This window comes from Anolis carolinensis, chromosome 2, assembly GCF_035594765.1.
Source record: "Anolis carolinensis isolate JA03-04 chromosome 2, rAnoCar3.1.pri, whole genome shotgun sequence".
Taxonomy (NCBI): domain Eukaryota; kingdom Metazoa; phylum Chordata; class Lepidosauria; order Squamata; family Dactyloidae; genus Anolis; species Anolis carolinensis.
In genome coordinates this window covers 4,328,328-4,344,239 of record NC_085842.1, presented here as the reverse complement: position 1 = coordinate 4,344,239, position 15,912 = coordinate 4,328,328, and the positions used below count along the sequence as shown (strand labels likewise).

At 40.4% G+C, this 15,912-nt stretch overlaps 1 protein-coding gene across 1 annotated transcript; it reads left to right on the top strand.

The window, feature by feature from the left end:
• Positions 1-283: 283 nt before the first annotated feature.
• LOC100561282 (zinc finger protein 501) lies at positions 284-15,165 on the top strand. Its single transcript, XM_008123623.3, has 3 exons — positions 284-4,818; positions 9,232-9,342; positions 10,075-15,165. The coding sequence occupies exons 2-3, from the start codon at positions 9,312-9,314 to the stop codon at positions 11,364-11,366; spliced, it is 1,323 nt and encodes a 440-aa protein (XP_008121830.2). The 5' UTR covers positions 284-4,818; positions 9,232-9,311; the 3' UTR covers positions 11,367-15,165.
• Positions 15,166-15,912: the final 747 nt, after the last annotated feature.

Sequence of the window (15,912 nt, the reverse complement as noted above, 5' to 3'; positions counted from 1 at the left end):
GAGGTGCAGTATGTACTTGACTTGTTTCATAAAAAAAACAACAAAAAAAACGATGCTTTCTAAGGTGTATCCTTCCCAAATCCCTAGCCTGCGCCTAGGCTAGTATAAAAGTCAAAATATTTATTTATTATTTATTTATTTACTACATTTATAGCCCGCTCTTCTCACCCCGAAGGGGACTCAGAGCGGCTTACAAATCAAATGAACATACAATATATTATTAGCATAGAACAATATAAGCATTAAATTACTATAGTGTACTTTATCATTATATGGTAATATTATTAGTAATATTACATTTAATATATATATATAATTAATATTATTATATTGTATTATTAGTAATATAATATTGTATTACATTATAATATTATTAATATTATATGTATATACAATATATTATCTATATATATAGAAGGGTAAAGTTGTTTGCGCCGTGACTATAACAACACAACTAAACGCCCCAGAAATACAAAACTTGGCAACACAATGCAAAAGCCTTGCCTCAAGGTTCATACAACACAACCAAACCCCCAAAACAGAACCGGGACCCCCAAAACCCCAAAAACCACTCTAATAAGAAAACAGAACAATATAATCTCTAAAATCAGGACAATAAATACAAATCAACACTCACAAGACGGGAGAATTCCAGACAAAAGAATTCCAGACAGAAAACAATCAGACCCAGCTAACACCTCCCAACAAAGAATTCCCTCAACCAGGAAACAGCCAGGCCTCGAACCTGCAAGGCCATTCAATGCTAATCGGGGTAACTAATTCCAACATTCATACTTCCTGCACTAAGACTATTCATTGTTATTCAACCTGGCCAACCAACAATTCCACAAGGTAGAAAGCGGCCAGGCTTCCAAGCAGCAAGACTATTCACTCCTGTTCAACCAGCACAACCAGAATATACCCTATGAATAACCCTCAGGTTTGTAAGCCATCAGGCCACTCCATCCTATTCAACCAGCCTAAGCAAGGAGACCCCTATATAGAAACTGCCCAGGCTTAGAAGCACAAAGGCTATTCAGTGCTATTCCAATAGGCCACAGCAACGCGTGGCAGGGCACAGCTAGTATATTTATAAATTATTATAAATTATATATATGTATGTATATAAAATTATCTATTTATTTATTTTATTTATATACCACTCTTCTCCCCCAGGGCGACCAACATTAAATACTGGCCAGTTTTAGGGTTGACAACAGAGGACGATGGGAGTTATAGTTCACCTATATTCGGAGGACAATGCGAACCCAACCAACGATAGATCTGGACCACACTTGGTACGCAGGCCCATCATGACAAACTTTAAGTACAGGTTCGGTTTGGGGGACTGACAAGCGATGTTGATGGGAGTTGTAGTTTACCCACATCCTTATGCAATTTCTAATGGGATCATTCATAAAAATCCAAAAACAAATAATGACTTCTAATGTTTATCCTTACCCAGTCCCTAGCCTGGGCCTCACCGGGTACCTAAAGTTGTGTGTTTATGTGTGTAGGCATCACCGGGTTCCTAAGCTTGTGTCTGTGTTGTGTTTGGGGGCGACAACAGAGGTCGATGGGAGTTATAGTTCACCCATATTCAGAGAACAATATGAACCCCACCAACAATAAATCTGGACCAAATTTGGCACACAGACCCATCATGACTAACTTTTAACTACTGGTGCAGTTTGAGAGCAATGACAAAAGATGGTGAGAATTGTAGTTCACCCACATCCTTATGCATTTTCTAATGGGACCATTCATAAAATTTCAAAAACAAATAATGATGCTTTCTAATGTTTATTCCCAATATCCTTAGCCTGGGCATCACCGGGTGCCTAAGCTTGTGTGTGTGTATATACACACACATATCTATACACATATATATACATACATACTGGTCCATGCATATAGTTCTGAGGTTTGGGGCAATGACGGGACGATGGGAGTTATAGTTCACCCGTATTCAGAGAACCATGCGAACCCCACTGACAATAGATCTGGACCACAATTGGCACACAGACCCACCATAACTACCTTGAATTACTGATTCAATTTGGGACCAATGACAGATGATGATGGTGGGAGTTGTAGTTCACCCACATCCTTGTGCAATTTCTAGTGGGACCATTCATAAAAATCCATAAACAAATGACTTCTTCTAATGTTTATCCCTACCAAATCCCTACCCTGGGCATCACTGGATCCCTAAGCAAGTGTGTGTTTGGGGGCAACGACAGAGGATGCTGGGAGTTATAGTTCACCCATATTTGGAGAACAAAGCAAACCCCACCGACAATAGATCTCAACCACACTTGGCACAGAGAGCTATCATGACAAACTTTAACTACTGGTTCGGTTTGGGGGCATTCACAGATGATGATAGTGGGAGTTGTAGTTCACCCACATCTTTATGGATTTTCTAATGGGATAATTCATAAAATTCCAAAAACAAATAATGATGCTTTCTAATGTTTATCTCCAATATCCCTAGCCTGGGAATCACTGGGTACCTAAGCTTGGGTGTGTGTGTGTGCATACATGTATATATACATACACACACATATACATACATACAGGTCCATACATATACAGTAGAGTCTCACTTATCCAACACTCGCTTATCCAACGTTCTGGATTATCCAACGCATTTTTGTAGTCAATGTTTTCAATATATCGTGATATTTTGGTGATAAATTCGTAAATACAGTAATTACTACATAGCATTACTGCCTGTTGAACTATTTTTTCCGTCAAATTTGTTGTATAACATGATGCTTTGGTGCTTAATTTGTAAAATCATAACCTAATTTGATGTTTAATAGGCTTTTCCTTAATCCCTCCTTATTATCCCACATATTCGCTTATCCAACATTCTGCCAGCCCATTTATGTTGGATAAGTGAGACTCTACTGTAGTTCTGGCGAGGTTTGGGGCAACGACAGGAGATGATGGGAGTTATAGTTCACCCATGTTCAGAGAACCATGTGAACCCCACCAACAATAGATCTGGACCAAACTTGGCACACAGACCCGCCATGAATAACTGGGTTGGTTTGAGGGCAATGACAGATAATGATGGGAGTTGTAGTTCACCCACATTCTTAGGCAATTTCTAATAGGATCATTCATAAAATAAAAAAACAATGACTTGTTCTAATGTTTATCCTTACCCAGTCCCTAGCCTGGGTGTCCCTATGCTAATGTATTTGTGTGTGCATTTGGGTGCGACGAGAGAACGATGGGAGTTATAGTTCACCCATATTCAGAGAACAATATGAACCCCACCAACAATAAATCTGGACCAAACTTGGCACACAGCCTCACCATGACCAACTTTACATACTGGTGGGGTTTTCGGGGTGGCGATGGGAGTTGTAGTTCACCCACACCCAAACACTAATGTGTCTCCTACTTCCACAAAGCCATGGGTACAGTATTTCTAATCGGGACCAGTGACAAAATAATAATAATAATAAATAAATAAATAAATAAATAAACTTTATTTATATACCGCCCTATCTGGGACTCAGGGCAGTTTACAGTCATAAAAGCAACACAAACATTACATAGCAACATAATAACACATTATTAAACAAAGTAAAATAATACAATTATAACAATAACTCACACTTACATGACCAGATCAAGGGGGTGGGAACCAAAAACACAATATACAGTAGAGTCTCACTTATCCAACATAAACGGGCCGGCAGAATGTTGGATAAGCAAATATGTTGGATAATAAGGAGGGATTAAGGAAAAACCTATTAAACATCAAATTAGGTTATGATTTTACAAATTAAGTACCCAAACATCATGTTATACAACAAATTTGACAGAAAAAGTAGTTCAATACGAAATAATGCTATGTAGTAATTACTGTATTTATAAATTTAGCACCAAAATATCACAATTTATTGAAAACATTGACTACAAAAATGTGTTGGATAATCCAGAACGTTGGATAAGCGAGTGTTGGATAAGTGAGACTCTACTGTATTAAAATGTATCATTTTAGGCTAGGGAAATCTTGTGCAATATATTCAGGTCCAGGAATAGCCTTGTAGCCTCAAGGCCTGGCCATTTTCTGGAGTAGATGGATTCGCACCCTCAATCCAAGATCCACTGTGAAGCCTGGCTCCTTCCTTAGTAGGGTAATCCTTGTTTGGCCAGATTGAACTGCACTGAATAGCCTTGCAGCTTAAAAGCCTGGCCGCTTTCTCCCGTGCGGAATCCTTGGTTGGCCAGTTTGAATAGCAATTAATAGTCTCGGTGTAGCAGGTATGAATGCTGCAATTAGCCACCTTGATTAGCATTTAATGGCCTTGCAGCTTCAAAGCCTGGCTGTTTCCTGGCTTTTGTTGGGAAGTGTTAGCTGGCCCTGATTGTTTCCTTTCTGGAATTCCCAATTTCCCTGCTTTCAGAGAGTTGTTCTTTATTTACTGTCCTGGTTTTAGAGATTATATTGTTCTGCATTATTCTATCCCAGTAATTATTTCATATTAAAGAAGAATCTCGCTTATTTACAATGAGTTCCTTCTAATGTTGGTCCTTGCCAGAACTACAACTCCCACCATTCCATAGCATTGGGCCAAGGCAGTTGAAGTGGGCTGTGCTCTCCCCCTTTCTCCTCCTCCGGAAATGACATCACTATGCCCACCTTCCATAATTGTGGCTGAAAGTTTGCTCCGGAGAGAAAAAAAAGAGAGGATTTCAGTTAAAAGAAGAAGCAAGGGAGAACTACGGCAAGCGAGACAAGCCAAACCAAAAAAAAAAAAAAATACAAACACGGACGGGTTTTTTTCTAGAAGGGTGAGTTTGAGGTCAAGGAGCTGGAGGGAGGGGGTCGAGCGAGTGGAACGTTGAGAGTGAAGGTGATTGGTGGAACGTTCAGAGAGGGATTTGCATATGGTTGCTGATTGGCTGTTACAATGGCGGGAAAGAGGAGGAATGCAAGAGTGTTCTGAGCATGGGTTCAGTACTCTCTGGATAAGGGTGAACTACAACTCCCATGTGGCAAGAGAAGTCAACCCCAAACCCTTCCAGTATTTTACAGTTGGTTATGTTGGGTCTGTGTGCCAGGTTTGGTCCAGATCCGTCGTCGGCTGGGTTCAGGGCTGTCTGGATAAGGGTGAACTACAACTCCCAGATCCGAGGTTAATCACCCCCAAAGCAGGTCTGTATGCACAGTTGGCCACTTTGGGTCTGTGTGCCAAGTTTGGTCCAGATCTGACCTCAGTTGGGTTCAGTGCTTGTCTGGATGCAGGTGAACTATAACTCCCAAAATCAAGGTCCATTCCCCTAAACCCCTGCATTATGTTCACTTGGTCATGGGGCTTCTTTCTGCCAAGTTTGGTCCCAGTCCATTGTCGGTGGGGTTTAAAGTATCTCTGGATGTAGGTGAACTATAACTCCCAAAATCAAGGTCCATTCCCCTAAACCCCTGCATTATGTTCACTTGGTCATGGGGCTTCTCTCTGCCAAGTTTGGTCCCAGTCCATTGTCGGTGGGGTTTAAAGTATCTCTGGATGTAGGTGAAGTATAGCTCCCAAAATCAAGGTCCATTCCCACTAATCCCTGCAGTATGTTGACTTGGTAATTTATTATTTATTTTATTTATTTACAGCATTTATATTCCGCCCTTCTTTCTCACCCCGAAGGGGACTCAGGGAAACATTCAATGCCTTTTAACATAATAATAATAATAATAATAAAACTTTATTTATACCCCGCCACCATCTCCCCAATGGGGACTCGGGGCGGCTTACATGGGGCCATGCCCAAGACAATACAATAAACCATAACATAATACAATTAAATAATACATTACATAAAATAAACAGTACAACATAAGATCAAAACAGCAATATAACACGAGTGGGCCGCATGAATACTACATTTAAAAACTAGATTAAAAATTAAAACTCTGGGTGAGAAAGGGATCAGAATAAAACCTCGAGGGACGGGACATCAGATAGTGAACCAGTCTAGAGGATAAATATCGGGGGGGAGTAGCATAGAACATTTACTCTCCGAAAGCACACCGGAAGAGCCATGTTTTTAAATCTTTCCTGAAGGCTAAAAGGGTGGGGGATTGCCTGATTTCAATGGGCAATGAGTTCAACAAGCGAGGGGCCACCGCAGAAAAGGCCCTAGAACATAGAACAAAGACAGACAAACATAGGCTCTGAGCGGGCCTCGAACTCATGACCTCAGAGTGATTCATTGCAGTGATTCATTGCAGCTGCTCTCCAGCCTGCGCCACAGCCCGAGCCCATGGATGGGGCTTCTCTGTGTCAAGTCTGGTCCCAGTACATTGTCAGTGGGAGTCACAATCTCTCTGGATGTAGGTGAACTATAGCTCCCAAAATCAAGGTCCATTCCCACTAACCCCTGCAGTATGTTCAGTTGGTCATGGGGCTTCTCTGTGCTGAGGATATGATAAGGAGAAGACCTGGCTCTGGCTCACGAATGGGATACTGAAGAAGGAGACAGAAAGCCTGATCCTTGCAGCCCAGGAGCAAGACATCAGAACAAAGGCAATTCAGGCCAAGATCGAAAAATCAGCTGATGACCCAAAATGCAGACTGTGCAAGGAAACCGACGAAACCATTGATCATATCCTCAGCTGCTGTAAGAAAATCGCACAGACAGACTACAAACAGAGGCACAACTACGTGGCCCAAATGATTCATTGGAACTTATGCCTCAAGTACCACCTCCCAGCAGTAAAGAACTGGTGGGATCACAAAACTGCAAAAGTGTTGGAAAATGAGCACGCAAAGATACTGTGGGACTTCCGAATCCAGACTGACAAAGTTCTGGAACACAACACACCAGACATCACAGTTGTGGAAAGGAAAAAAGGTTTGGATCATTGATGTCGCCATCCCAGGTGACAGTCGCATTGACGAAAAACAACAGGAAAAACTCAGCCGCTATCAGGACCTCAAGACGGAACTTCAAAGACTCTGGCAGAAACCAGTGCAGGTGGTCCCGGTGGTGATGGGCACATCAAAAGATCTCAGCCGGCATTTGGAAACAATAGACATTGACAAAATTACGATCTGCCAACTGCAAAAGGCCACCCTACTGGGATCTGCACGCATCATCCAAAAATACATCATACAGTCCTAGACACTTGGGAAGTGTCCGACTTGTGATTTTGTGATACGAAATCCAGCATATCTATAATAAAATAATTTTATTATGACACAGCAAACAAGATAGATAAATTATTATTATTATTATTATTATTATTATTATTATTATTATTATTATTATTATTATTATTATTACAACAAGATCTATATGCTTGTCCGAAGGGTGTTCTAGGGCAACTTAGCTCCAGCCTGGCCACTTGCCTCTCCGGCAGATGTGCTGCTCTTCCCTCTCCCTCCTCTGGACTCAGGGGGTGCATTGGGGGGTCCCCCCTCCTCCTCCTCCCCCCTTCATCCCTCTTCCTCTTCCTCCTCATTCATCCCTTCTGCCTTTCTGGGAAGTGGATCTGGCGGCTGCTGGGTTGGCCTTCCTGCACATCTCCCTGCTTTGCTCCTGTGAAAGAGGTGGGTGTTTGGGACCCAGGGTATGTACAATTTATCCAGGGCCGTAGCCAGAAAAATATTTCGGGGGTAGTTTGAAACTTTTTAAAAACTTTTTTTTTACACTTCAGTGGACGCTCGGGATTCGGTTAACCAGTTAAAATTCTTAGGTTTAGGGTTTTAGTTGTTTTGCTTGACTGGTTGACTTCTGTTTTAGTTGATTTGTTTTTAACTGTTATAATATTCTTGTTTCATATTGTACTCTGTTTTTATCTTTTATCCTGTGAATTTTGTTTATGTTGTTGTTTATTTTGTTCCATGATGTTGTTCGGGCCTCTGCCCCATGTAAGCTGCCCCGAGTCCCCATATCTGCTTGCTCTCCCTTCCCCTTGTTCCCAGAACCTCTCCATGGGACTTCTATGGGGGATAACAACAACAATAACAACTTTATTTTTTGGGTTGCTGTGAGCTTTCCGGGCTGTATGGCCATGTTCCTGAAGCATTCTCTCCTGGCGTTTCACCCACATCTATTGCAAGCGTTCTCAGAAGTTGTGAGGTCTATTGGAAACAAAGCAAGGGAAGTTTATCTATCTTTGAAATAATGTCCAGGGTTGGAGAAAGAACGTTTGTCTGTTGGAGGCCAGTGTGAATGTTGTAATTATTCGCCTTGATTAGCAGTAATGGCCTTGCCAGTTTCATGGCCTGGCATCTTCCTGCCTGGGGGAATCCTTTGTTGGGAGGTATTAGCTGGCCCTGATTGATTCCTGTCTGGAATTCCTCTGTTTTCTGAGTGTTGTTCTTTATTTGCTGTCCTGATGTTAAGCGTTTTTTTTTTAAATACCGGGAGCCAGATTTTGTTCATTTTCATGGTTTCCTCCTTTCTGTTGAACTTGTCCCCATGCTTGTGGATTTCAGTGTCGTCTGACATGATAGTTGTTAGAACGGTCCAGCATTTCTGAGTTCTTACATAATATGCTGTGTCCACGTTGATTCAGCAAGGGCTCTGCTGTGACTGATATCTCTGGTTGAGTGAGTCTGCAGTGCCTTTCATGTTCCTTGACGTGTGCCTGGGCAATGCTGCTGCATTTGGTGGTCCCCCCATAGACTTCTTGTCCACTGCTGCATGGTATACGGTAGACTCCTGCAGAGGTGAGAGGATTATTTTATCATTTTACATGTCACAGACATAACCCAAAAAAGCTCTTTTGTTGCCTGAGCTCATTCTGCACTTTGGCTTTCCTAACTTTCTCCCTACATTTGCTGGCTCTTTGTTTGAATTCCTCTTTAGTGATTCTTTTCCCCAACAGGACATAAATGGATCCCTTTTCCTTGGGATGCCCATATTTGCTTTGTTTATTTGTTTAGCTATTCATTTTGTTTATAAGACATTTATGACAGCTCAATCCATGTTGAGCTCTAAGAATGTGTACAATGTATGGCTTTTGCCCACTTCCTTTGGCAGTTCATTCACACCAAAGTCCTAAAGTGGAAGTGACCACATAAAAAGACAGCAGACTCCATTCGTTTGCCAATGAGAAATCATGAATTTTTTTAAAATATGGTTTTTAATAATTGAATTAAACGGCATGCAGTGTGTTGGCCAAATTATTTCTGTTTATAGGTGAATACTCTCCTGAAATATTATTTGTGATTAGAGGGGATTTTCTCTCTCTCTTCCTTGCAGCTCTCAGTCTCATTTGAGGAGTGGTTGTATAAGTCACTAAGGAGGATCACAGCCACAGGGCTCTCTCCAAGCAGGACAGAATGGAGAAGAATGGGAACGTGGTATTTCAGGGTAAGGTGCATTTTGTCAGAAATATTGAAAATTAATAGTGTATTTTCATTACAAAAACAATGTACAGGCACTGAAAGAGTTAAAATGATGCAATGCAATGACTAAGCAAAACCAGTATGGTAATATAAGCAGTTGTGCCTGTGAGATAGTTGCTCCTCCTGTGTGAAGACTTCCTTTTGTGTGAAGAATGCCTCAGTGTAAAGAGTGCTGCGTTTGATGCTCCAAGAAGAGAGCTACTTCAGTTTGAAGATTGCTGTATGTTCTTTATATACATGAGAGAGAAGCCCAGCATGAAGGCAAGGAGCTGAAGCAAAGATATAACAAGGAAGTATAAAGAACTTTGTTTATGTTATGGAAATCTTGTTTTTGTAAATAGTATAACCATATATTTCTACAAGAAATGCCTCCGAAGGAAGATAACATTAGTCTCTGTGTTTGTATTTTGTTTTATACTGGCTGCTGGTTCTGGGTCATGCTGCTACTACTAAATAAGCTACTCTGCTGTATACTTTTATGGTGAGGGTCTTTTGTTATTAAGCCCATTCGCCAAGCAGTGGACAGTTCTCAAAGGGACAGGAATGTATGATCGATGCAGTTAATAATGGAAACTGACCAGTTTTGAATACTCCTTAGCTGGGAGGAAAGGCAAGACTAGCGATTTGTCTTAATTCCTAAGAAAATCCTAAGTTTCTTTGTTCAAGTTCTAATAGAAAGATCTTCTTTCTCAATTAGATAACAAGCAGGAAGATACTTTTGTGGAGTCTTCTACGGTGTCAAGGGAAACAAATGAGACTGTTGTGGAGGAAGAGGAATTGGTGAATCAAAAGGGACAGAAAAACCGAAAGGGAAATAAATCAAAGAAAGGAAAGAAGAACTCCTCTGCTCATCAGGAGGAGAACCATTTAGAACTCTTGACAACCCAAGGACAAAAAAGGGTTTGTTGTCCTCTATGTGGAAAAACATTCCAGAGTAAATATACCTTGAAAGCACATAACAGACTCCACACAGGAGAGAAACCACATCAATGCACCGAATGTGGAAAGACCTTCTCTCAAAAAAAGTATTTACATGCACATCAAATTACACATACTGGGGAGAAGCCATATAAATGTATGGAATGTGAGAAGAGGTTCAGTCAGAAGGGAATTCTGCAGAAACATCAATTAATCCACACAGGAGAGAAACCCCATCAATGCCCAGAATGTGGAAAGAGTTTCACTCAGAGTGGAGATCTCCGTTCACATCAAAGAACCCACACTGGGGAGAAACCATTCAAATGCATGGAGTGTGGAAAGGCCTTCAATCAAGGTGGAGATCTTCATTCACATCAAAGGATTCACACGGGAGAGAAACCCTGTAAATGCACCGAGTGTGGAAAGAGCTTCTCTTGCCGTGCAAATTTACGGAGACATGAAAGAACCCACACTGGGGAGAAACCATTTCACTGCAAGGACTGTGGAAGGAGCTTCACCCAGAATGCACACTTGCGTAATCATGAAAGGACCCATACTGGGGAGAAGCCATTCCAGTGCGTGGAGTGTGGGAAGAGCTTCACTCAGAGTGGAGACCTGCGTTCACATCAAAGAATCCACACCGGAGAGAAGCCATACGAATGCACTGAATGTGGAAATACATTCAGGCTCCGTCATTGTTTAGATTCACACAGAAAAACGCACACGGGAGAGAAACCATATAAATGCTCTGAATGTGGAAAGACCTTTGCTTGGAGTTTCGGTTTGCGTTCACATCTAAAAACCCACACAGGAGAGAAGCCACATAAGTGCATGGAATGTGGGAAGACTTTCTCTCATGGTCAACATTTACGTTCCCATCAAAAAAATCACACAGGGGAGAAACCATATAAATGCATAGAATGTGGACGGACTTTCACTCACGGTCAAAGTTTACGTTCGCATCAAAGGACCCACACTGGAGAAAAGCCCTATCAGTGCAAGGAGTGTGGAAAGTGTTTCAGACAGAGTGGACAGCTGCTTGTGCATAAAAAATCACACGCGAGGAAATAACCATGTATATAAATGAAATTTAGAAAGATCTTGAGTCAGAATCGCTATGTTCATACACATAATAGAACACAGAATAGCTACGGTCATATACATATACATAATACGACAGAGGCGGCAGAATTTAGTGGGGAAGGAGTTGCCAAGCTCATTCCGCGCTATGATAAGTGCCTAGATTTTCTCCTATACTTTGTTCATTTTTAAGTCCAAAACGTAATCTACTTTCTGGATAGCCCTCGTAGAACACAGAATAGCTATGTTCATACACATAATAGAACACAGAATAGCTATGTTCATACACATAATAGAACACAGAATAGCTATGTTCATACACATAATGGAACACAGAATAGCTATGTTCCTACACATAATAGAACACAGAATAGCTATGTTCATACACATAATGGAACACAGAATAGCCATGTTCATACACATAATGGAACACAGAATAGCTATGTTCATACACAGAACACAGAATAGCTATGTTCATACGCATAATAGAACACAGAATAGCTATGTTGATACGCATAATAGAACACAGAATAGCTATGTTGATACGCATAATAGAACACAGAATAGCTATGTTGATACGCATAATAGAACACAGAATAGCTATGTTGATACGCATAATAGAACACAGAATAGCTACGATCATATACATATACATAATACGATGGAGGTGGCAGAATTTAGTGGGAAAGGAGTTGTCAAGCTCATTCCTCGCTATGATAAGTGCCTAGATTTTCTCCTATACTTTGTTCATTTTTAAGTCCAAAACGTAATCCACTTTCTGGATAGCCCTCGTAGAACACAGAATAGCTATGTTCATACACATAATAGAACACAGAATAGCTATGTTCATACGCATAATCACAACTCACACAGGGGAAGCTGTGTATAAAATACTAGCTGTGCCTGGCCATGCGTTGCTGTGGCGAAGAATGGTGGTATGGGAAATAAAGTATTGAGGAATTGGTGATAGTTAAGATAAAGGGTAAAGGTTTTCCCCTGACATTAAGTCCAGTCGTGTCTGACTCTGGGGGTTGGTGCTCATCTCCATTTCTAAGCTGAAGAGCCGGCGCTGTCCGTAGACTCCTCCAAGGTCATGTGGGATGACTGCATGGAGCGGCGTTACCTTCCCACCGGAGCGGTACCTATTGATGCACTCACATTTGCATGTTTTCGAACTTCTGGGTTGGCAGAAGTTAGGGCTAACAGTGGGGGCTTTCTCTGCTCCCCCAATTCAAACCTGCGGCCTTTCGGTCCAGAAGTTCAGCAGCTCAGCGCTTTAACACACTGCGCCATCAGGGGATATTATTTCCTAAAGGCTGTGAATATACAATATTTCTGATTGGTTTTTTTTTTGTCTGTTGGAGGCAAGTATGAATGCTGCAATTAGGAAAAATGATTAGGATGTAATGGCCTTGCAGCTTTAAAGCCTGGCTGTTTCCTCCCCGAGTAAAATTTTTGTTGGGAGGTATTAGCTGGCCCTGATTGTTTCCTGTCTGGAATACCCTTGTTTTCAGAGTGGTGTTCTTTGCAATATTTTATGTGCTTCTACTGTCTGTGGCCCTGAGAAAACAGAGGATTTGCCAGACTTTGATGATGGGAATATTTTGTTGGGAGGTGTTAGCTGGCCCTGATTGTTTCCTGTGTGGAATTCCCCTGTTTTCAGAGTGTTGTTCTTTATTTAGTGTTCTGATTTTAGAGATTGTATTGTTCTGTTTTATTATACCACATTAATTTTTATATATTCTGATTTTAGTGTTTTTGAATACTTGGAACCAGATTGTATTCATTTTCACAGTTGACCGCAACACAATAATAATAATAATAATAATAATAATAATAATAATAATAATAGTAATAATAATGACTTTGGTAATACACAGTGCTTCACTCCCTTCTCAGCTTCCTTTCTGGAAGAATCCTTTCTTGGGAGGTGTTAGCTGGCCCTGATTGTTTCCTTTGTGGAATTTCCAATTTTCCTGCTTTCAGAATGTTGCTCTTTATTTACTGTCCTGGTTTTAGAGATTATATTGTTCTGCATTATTCTGTCCCAGTAATTATTTCATATTAAAGAAGAATCTCACTTATCCAACATTTGCTTATACAATGTTCTGGATTATCCAACACAGTCTGCCTTTTCATAATCAATGTTTTTATAGTCAGTGTTTTAAATTCATTTTGCTATTTTAGTGGTAAATTTGTAAATACAGTACAGTAGAGTCTCACTTATCCAACATAAATGGGCCGGCAGAATGTTGGATAAGCGAATATGTTGGATAATAAGGAGGCATTAAGGAAAAGCCTATTAAACATCAAATTAGGTTATGATTTTACAAATGAAGCACCAAAACATCATGTTAGACAACAAATTTGGTAGAAAAAGTAGTTTAATATGCAGTAATGCTATGTAGTAATTACCGTATTTATGAATTTAGCACCAAAATATCATGATATATTGAAAATATTGACTCCAAAATGCGTTGGATAATCCAGAACATTGGATAAGCGAATGTTGGATAAGTGAGACTCTACTGTAATTACAACATAGCATTACTGAGCATTGAACTACTTTTTCTGTCAAATTTGTTGTATAATATGATGTTTTGATGCTTAATTTCTATAACGATTGCCTAATTTGATGTTTAATCGGCTTTTCCTGAATCCCTTCTTATTATCCAACATATTCACTTATCCTGCCGGCCTGTTTATGTTGGATAAGTGAGAGTCTACTGTTTATTGATAATCTTATATTATCTGCTTAGAACTGGATTATATGAGGACCCTTCTTCACAGATGTATAAAATGCACACTGAAGTGGATTATATGGCAGTGTGGAGTCAAGATAATCCAGTGCAAAGCAGATAATATAAGATTATAAATGGGTTATATAGCTGTGTAGAAGGGCCTTGAGTCTACACTGCCATATAATCCAGTGCAAATTAGATAATCTGTGGAAGAAGCCTAAGTGAGGCCTAAATCTGCCTGTCCCCTAACTGAACCCTGGCTGTCCTTTGGCTGTCGGTTGCTAGGAGACCAAGTGGGCAGAGATTAGCCCTCTAAACTGGCAGCAATTGGATAAAAACAATTATTGCTCTCTCTCTAATTAGAACTTTATTTTTCTTTGCTTTTTGTTGTATCAACTTAGAGGCGTAGATGATGGGTTGTGTTGTCAAATTTTGAGGTTGGGCTGCCTGTAGTTTTGTTGTTTTGTGGGTTGCCCTGATGCCATCACTCTTTTATATATATAGATGGTGTCAAGCAGCATTGATTCTATAGTGTAAATGCACCCTATGTTCATATTACACATCCCACACAGCAATGATTTGAAATACTGTATATACTCGAGTATAAGGCTAGTTTTTCAGCCGTTTTTAGGGCTGAAAAAGCTCTCCTCGGCTCCCCTATTATAAATATATAGCGTCCCTACTTTATGGATTTTCACTTATTGCAGGTGGTCTTGGTACCTAACCCCCGTGATAAGTGAGGGAAGACTGTAGTGCCTTTAAAGGGAGTAGCCTAAAAAGAAACGAACACTGTCCAATAGGGAGTGGGAGGTGTATAGATCTGTTTTTTCTTTGTTTTGTTTTGTTTTTGTAGGCACGTTTGTATGTGCTTCATTTTTGTGCTTCTGTTATTATTCTTAATAGGCATTCAGTGTAGTCCTGTAGTCGTAGATACAACGCAGTTGTGTAGTTCTTAATGTTCTGTATCTCACAAATGTGCTTGTTTATTCTATCATATTTTTTATTCTTCTTGAATAATTTTTTAAATAAAAGATAATAATAAAACTTTATTTATATCCCGACACCATGTGTTTCTAGGCCTGACTGTGGCACAACTGGTTAGTAGCCAGCAGCAATAAATCACTTCCGGTGGGAAGCTTCCCATCAACAAGATGAAGCACCATAGCGATGAAGATAGAGAATAAGGTTGGGACAATAACATCCCCCTGTTTGACATCTGATGGCATGGTAAATGGTTCGGAAGGACTACACCTGTGTCCTATAATCCTAGAGTTGGAAGAGACCCAGGGCCAGCCCGTCTGTCATGGTTTGCAAAGATACTGTAACACCCCTAGGCTGCGTGAACACTGGAAACCAACACGGAGGCCAATAAACAATCTAATATCTTTATTAATGCAATAAAAGAATAAAACAAAAGTATGCAGAGTATATAGTCAAACAATTGTCCTTTTAGGAAAGATCAAAAATAGTCCAAATAAATGAAGTTATATGTCCAGTATTAGAGTCCAAAGTCTATAATCCAATAACCGAAACACACTCAAACTCTTTGGAAGTTTGAGTGGGGAAAGAGCAAGGATACACAGGGAGGTTCTTGAAGTAAAGTCCAGACAAGGATTCAAGGCTAGGCAAGGTAATTCGTGGTGGATCTGAAACGCAGTCCAAACTTAACCAGGAGTGGAAACGCAACTCCCGGTCTACTTATGAGTAAGCACACCAGAGGGCTGCTTAGAAGCTCTGGAACAAGAGACGATGTTCTTCTTTGAATAGTCACGTTGACACCGCAACGGAGAGTCTCA

Coding starts and splice junctions, on each gene's coding strand:
- LOC100561282 (XM_008123623.3), top strand. CDS start 9,312: ATGGAGAAGAATGGGAACGTGGTATTTCAGG. Junction 9,343..10,074: donor TGGGAACGTGGTATTTCAGG/GTAAGGTGCATT, acceptor TTTCTCAATTAG/ATAACAAGCAGGAAGATACT.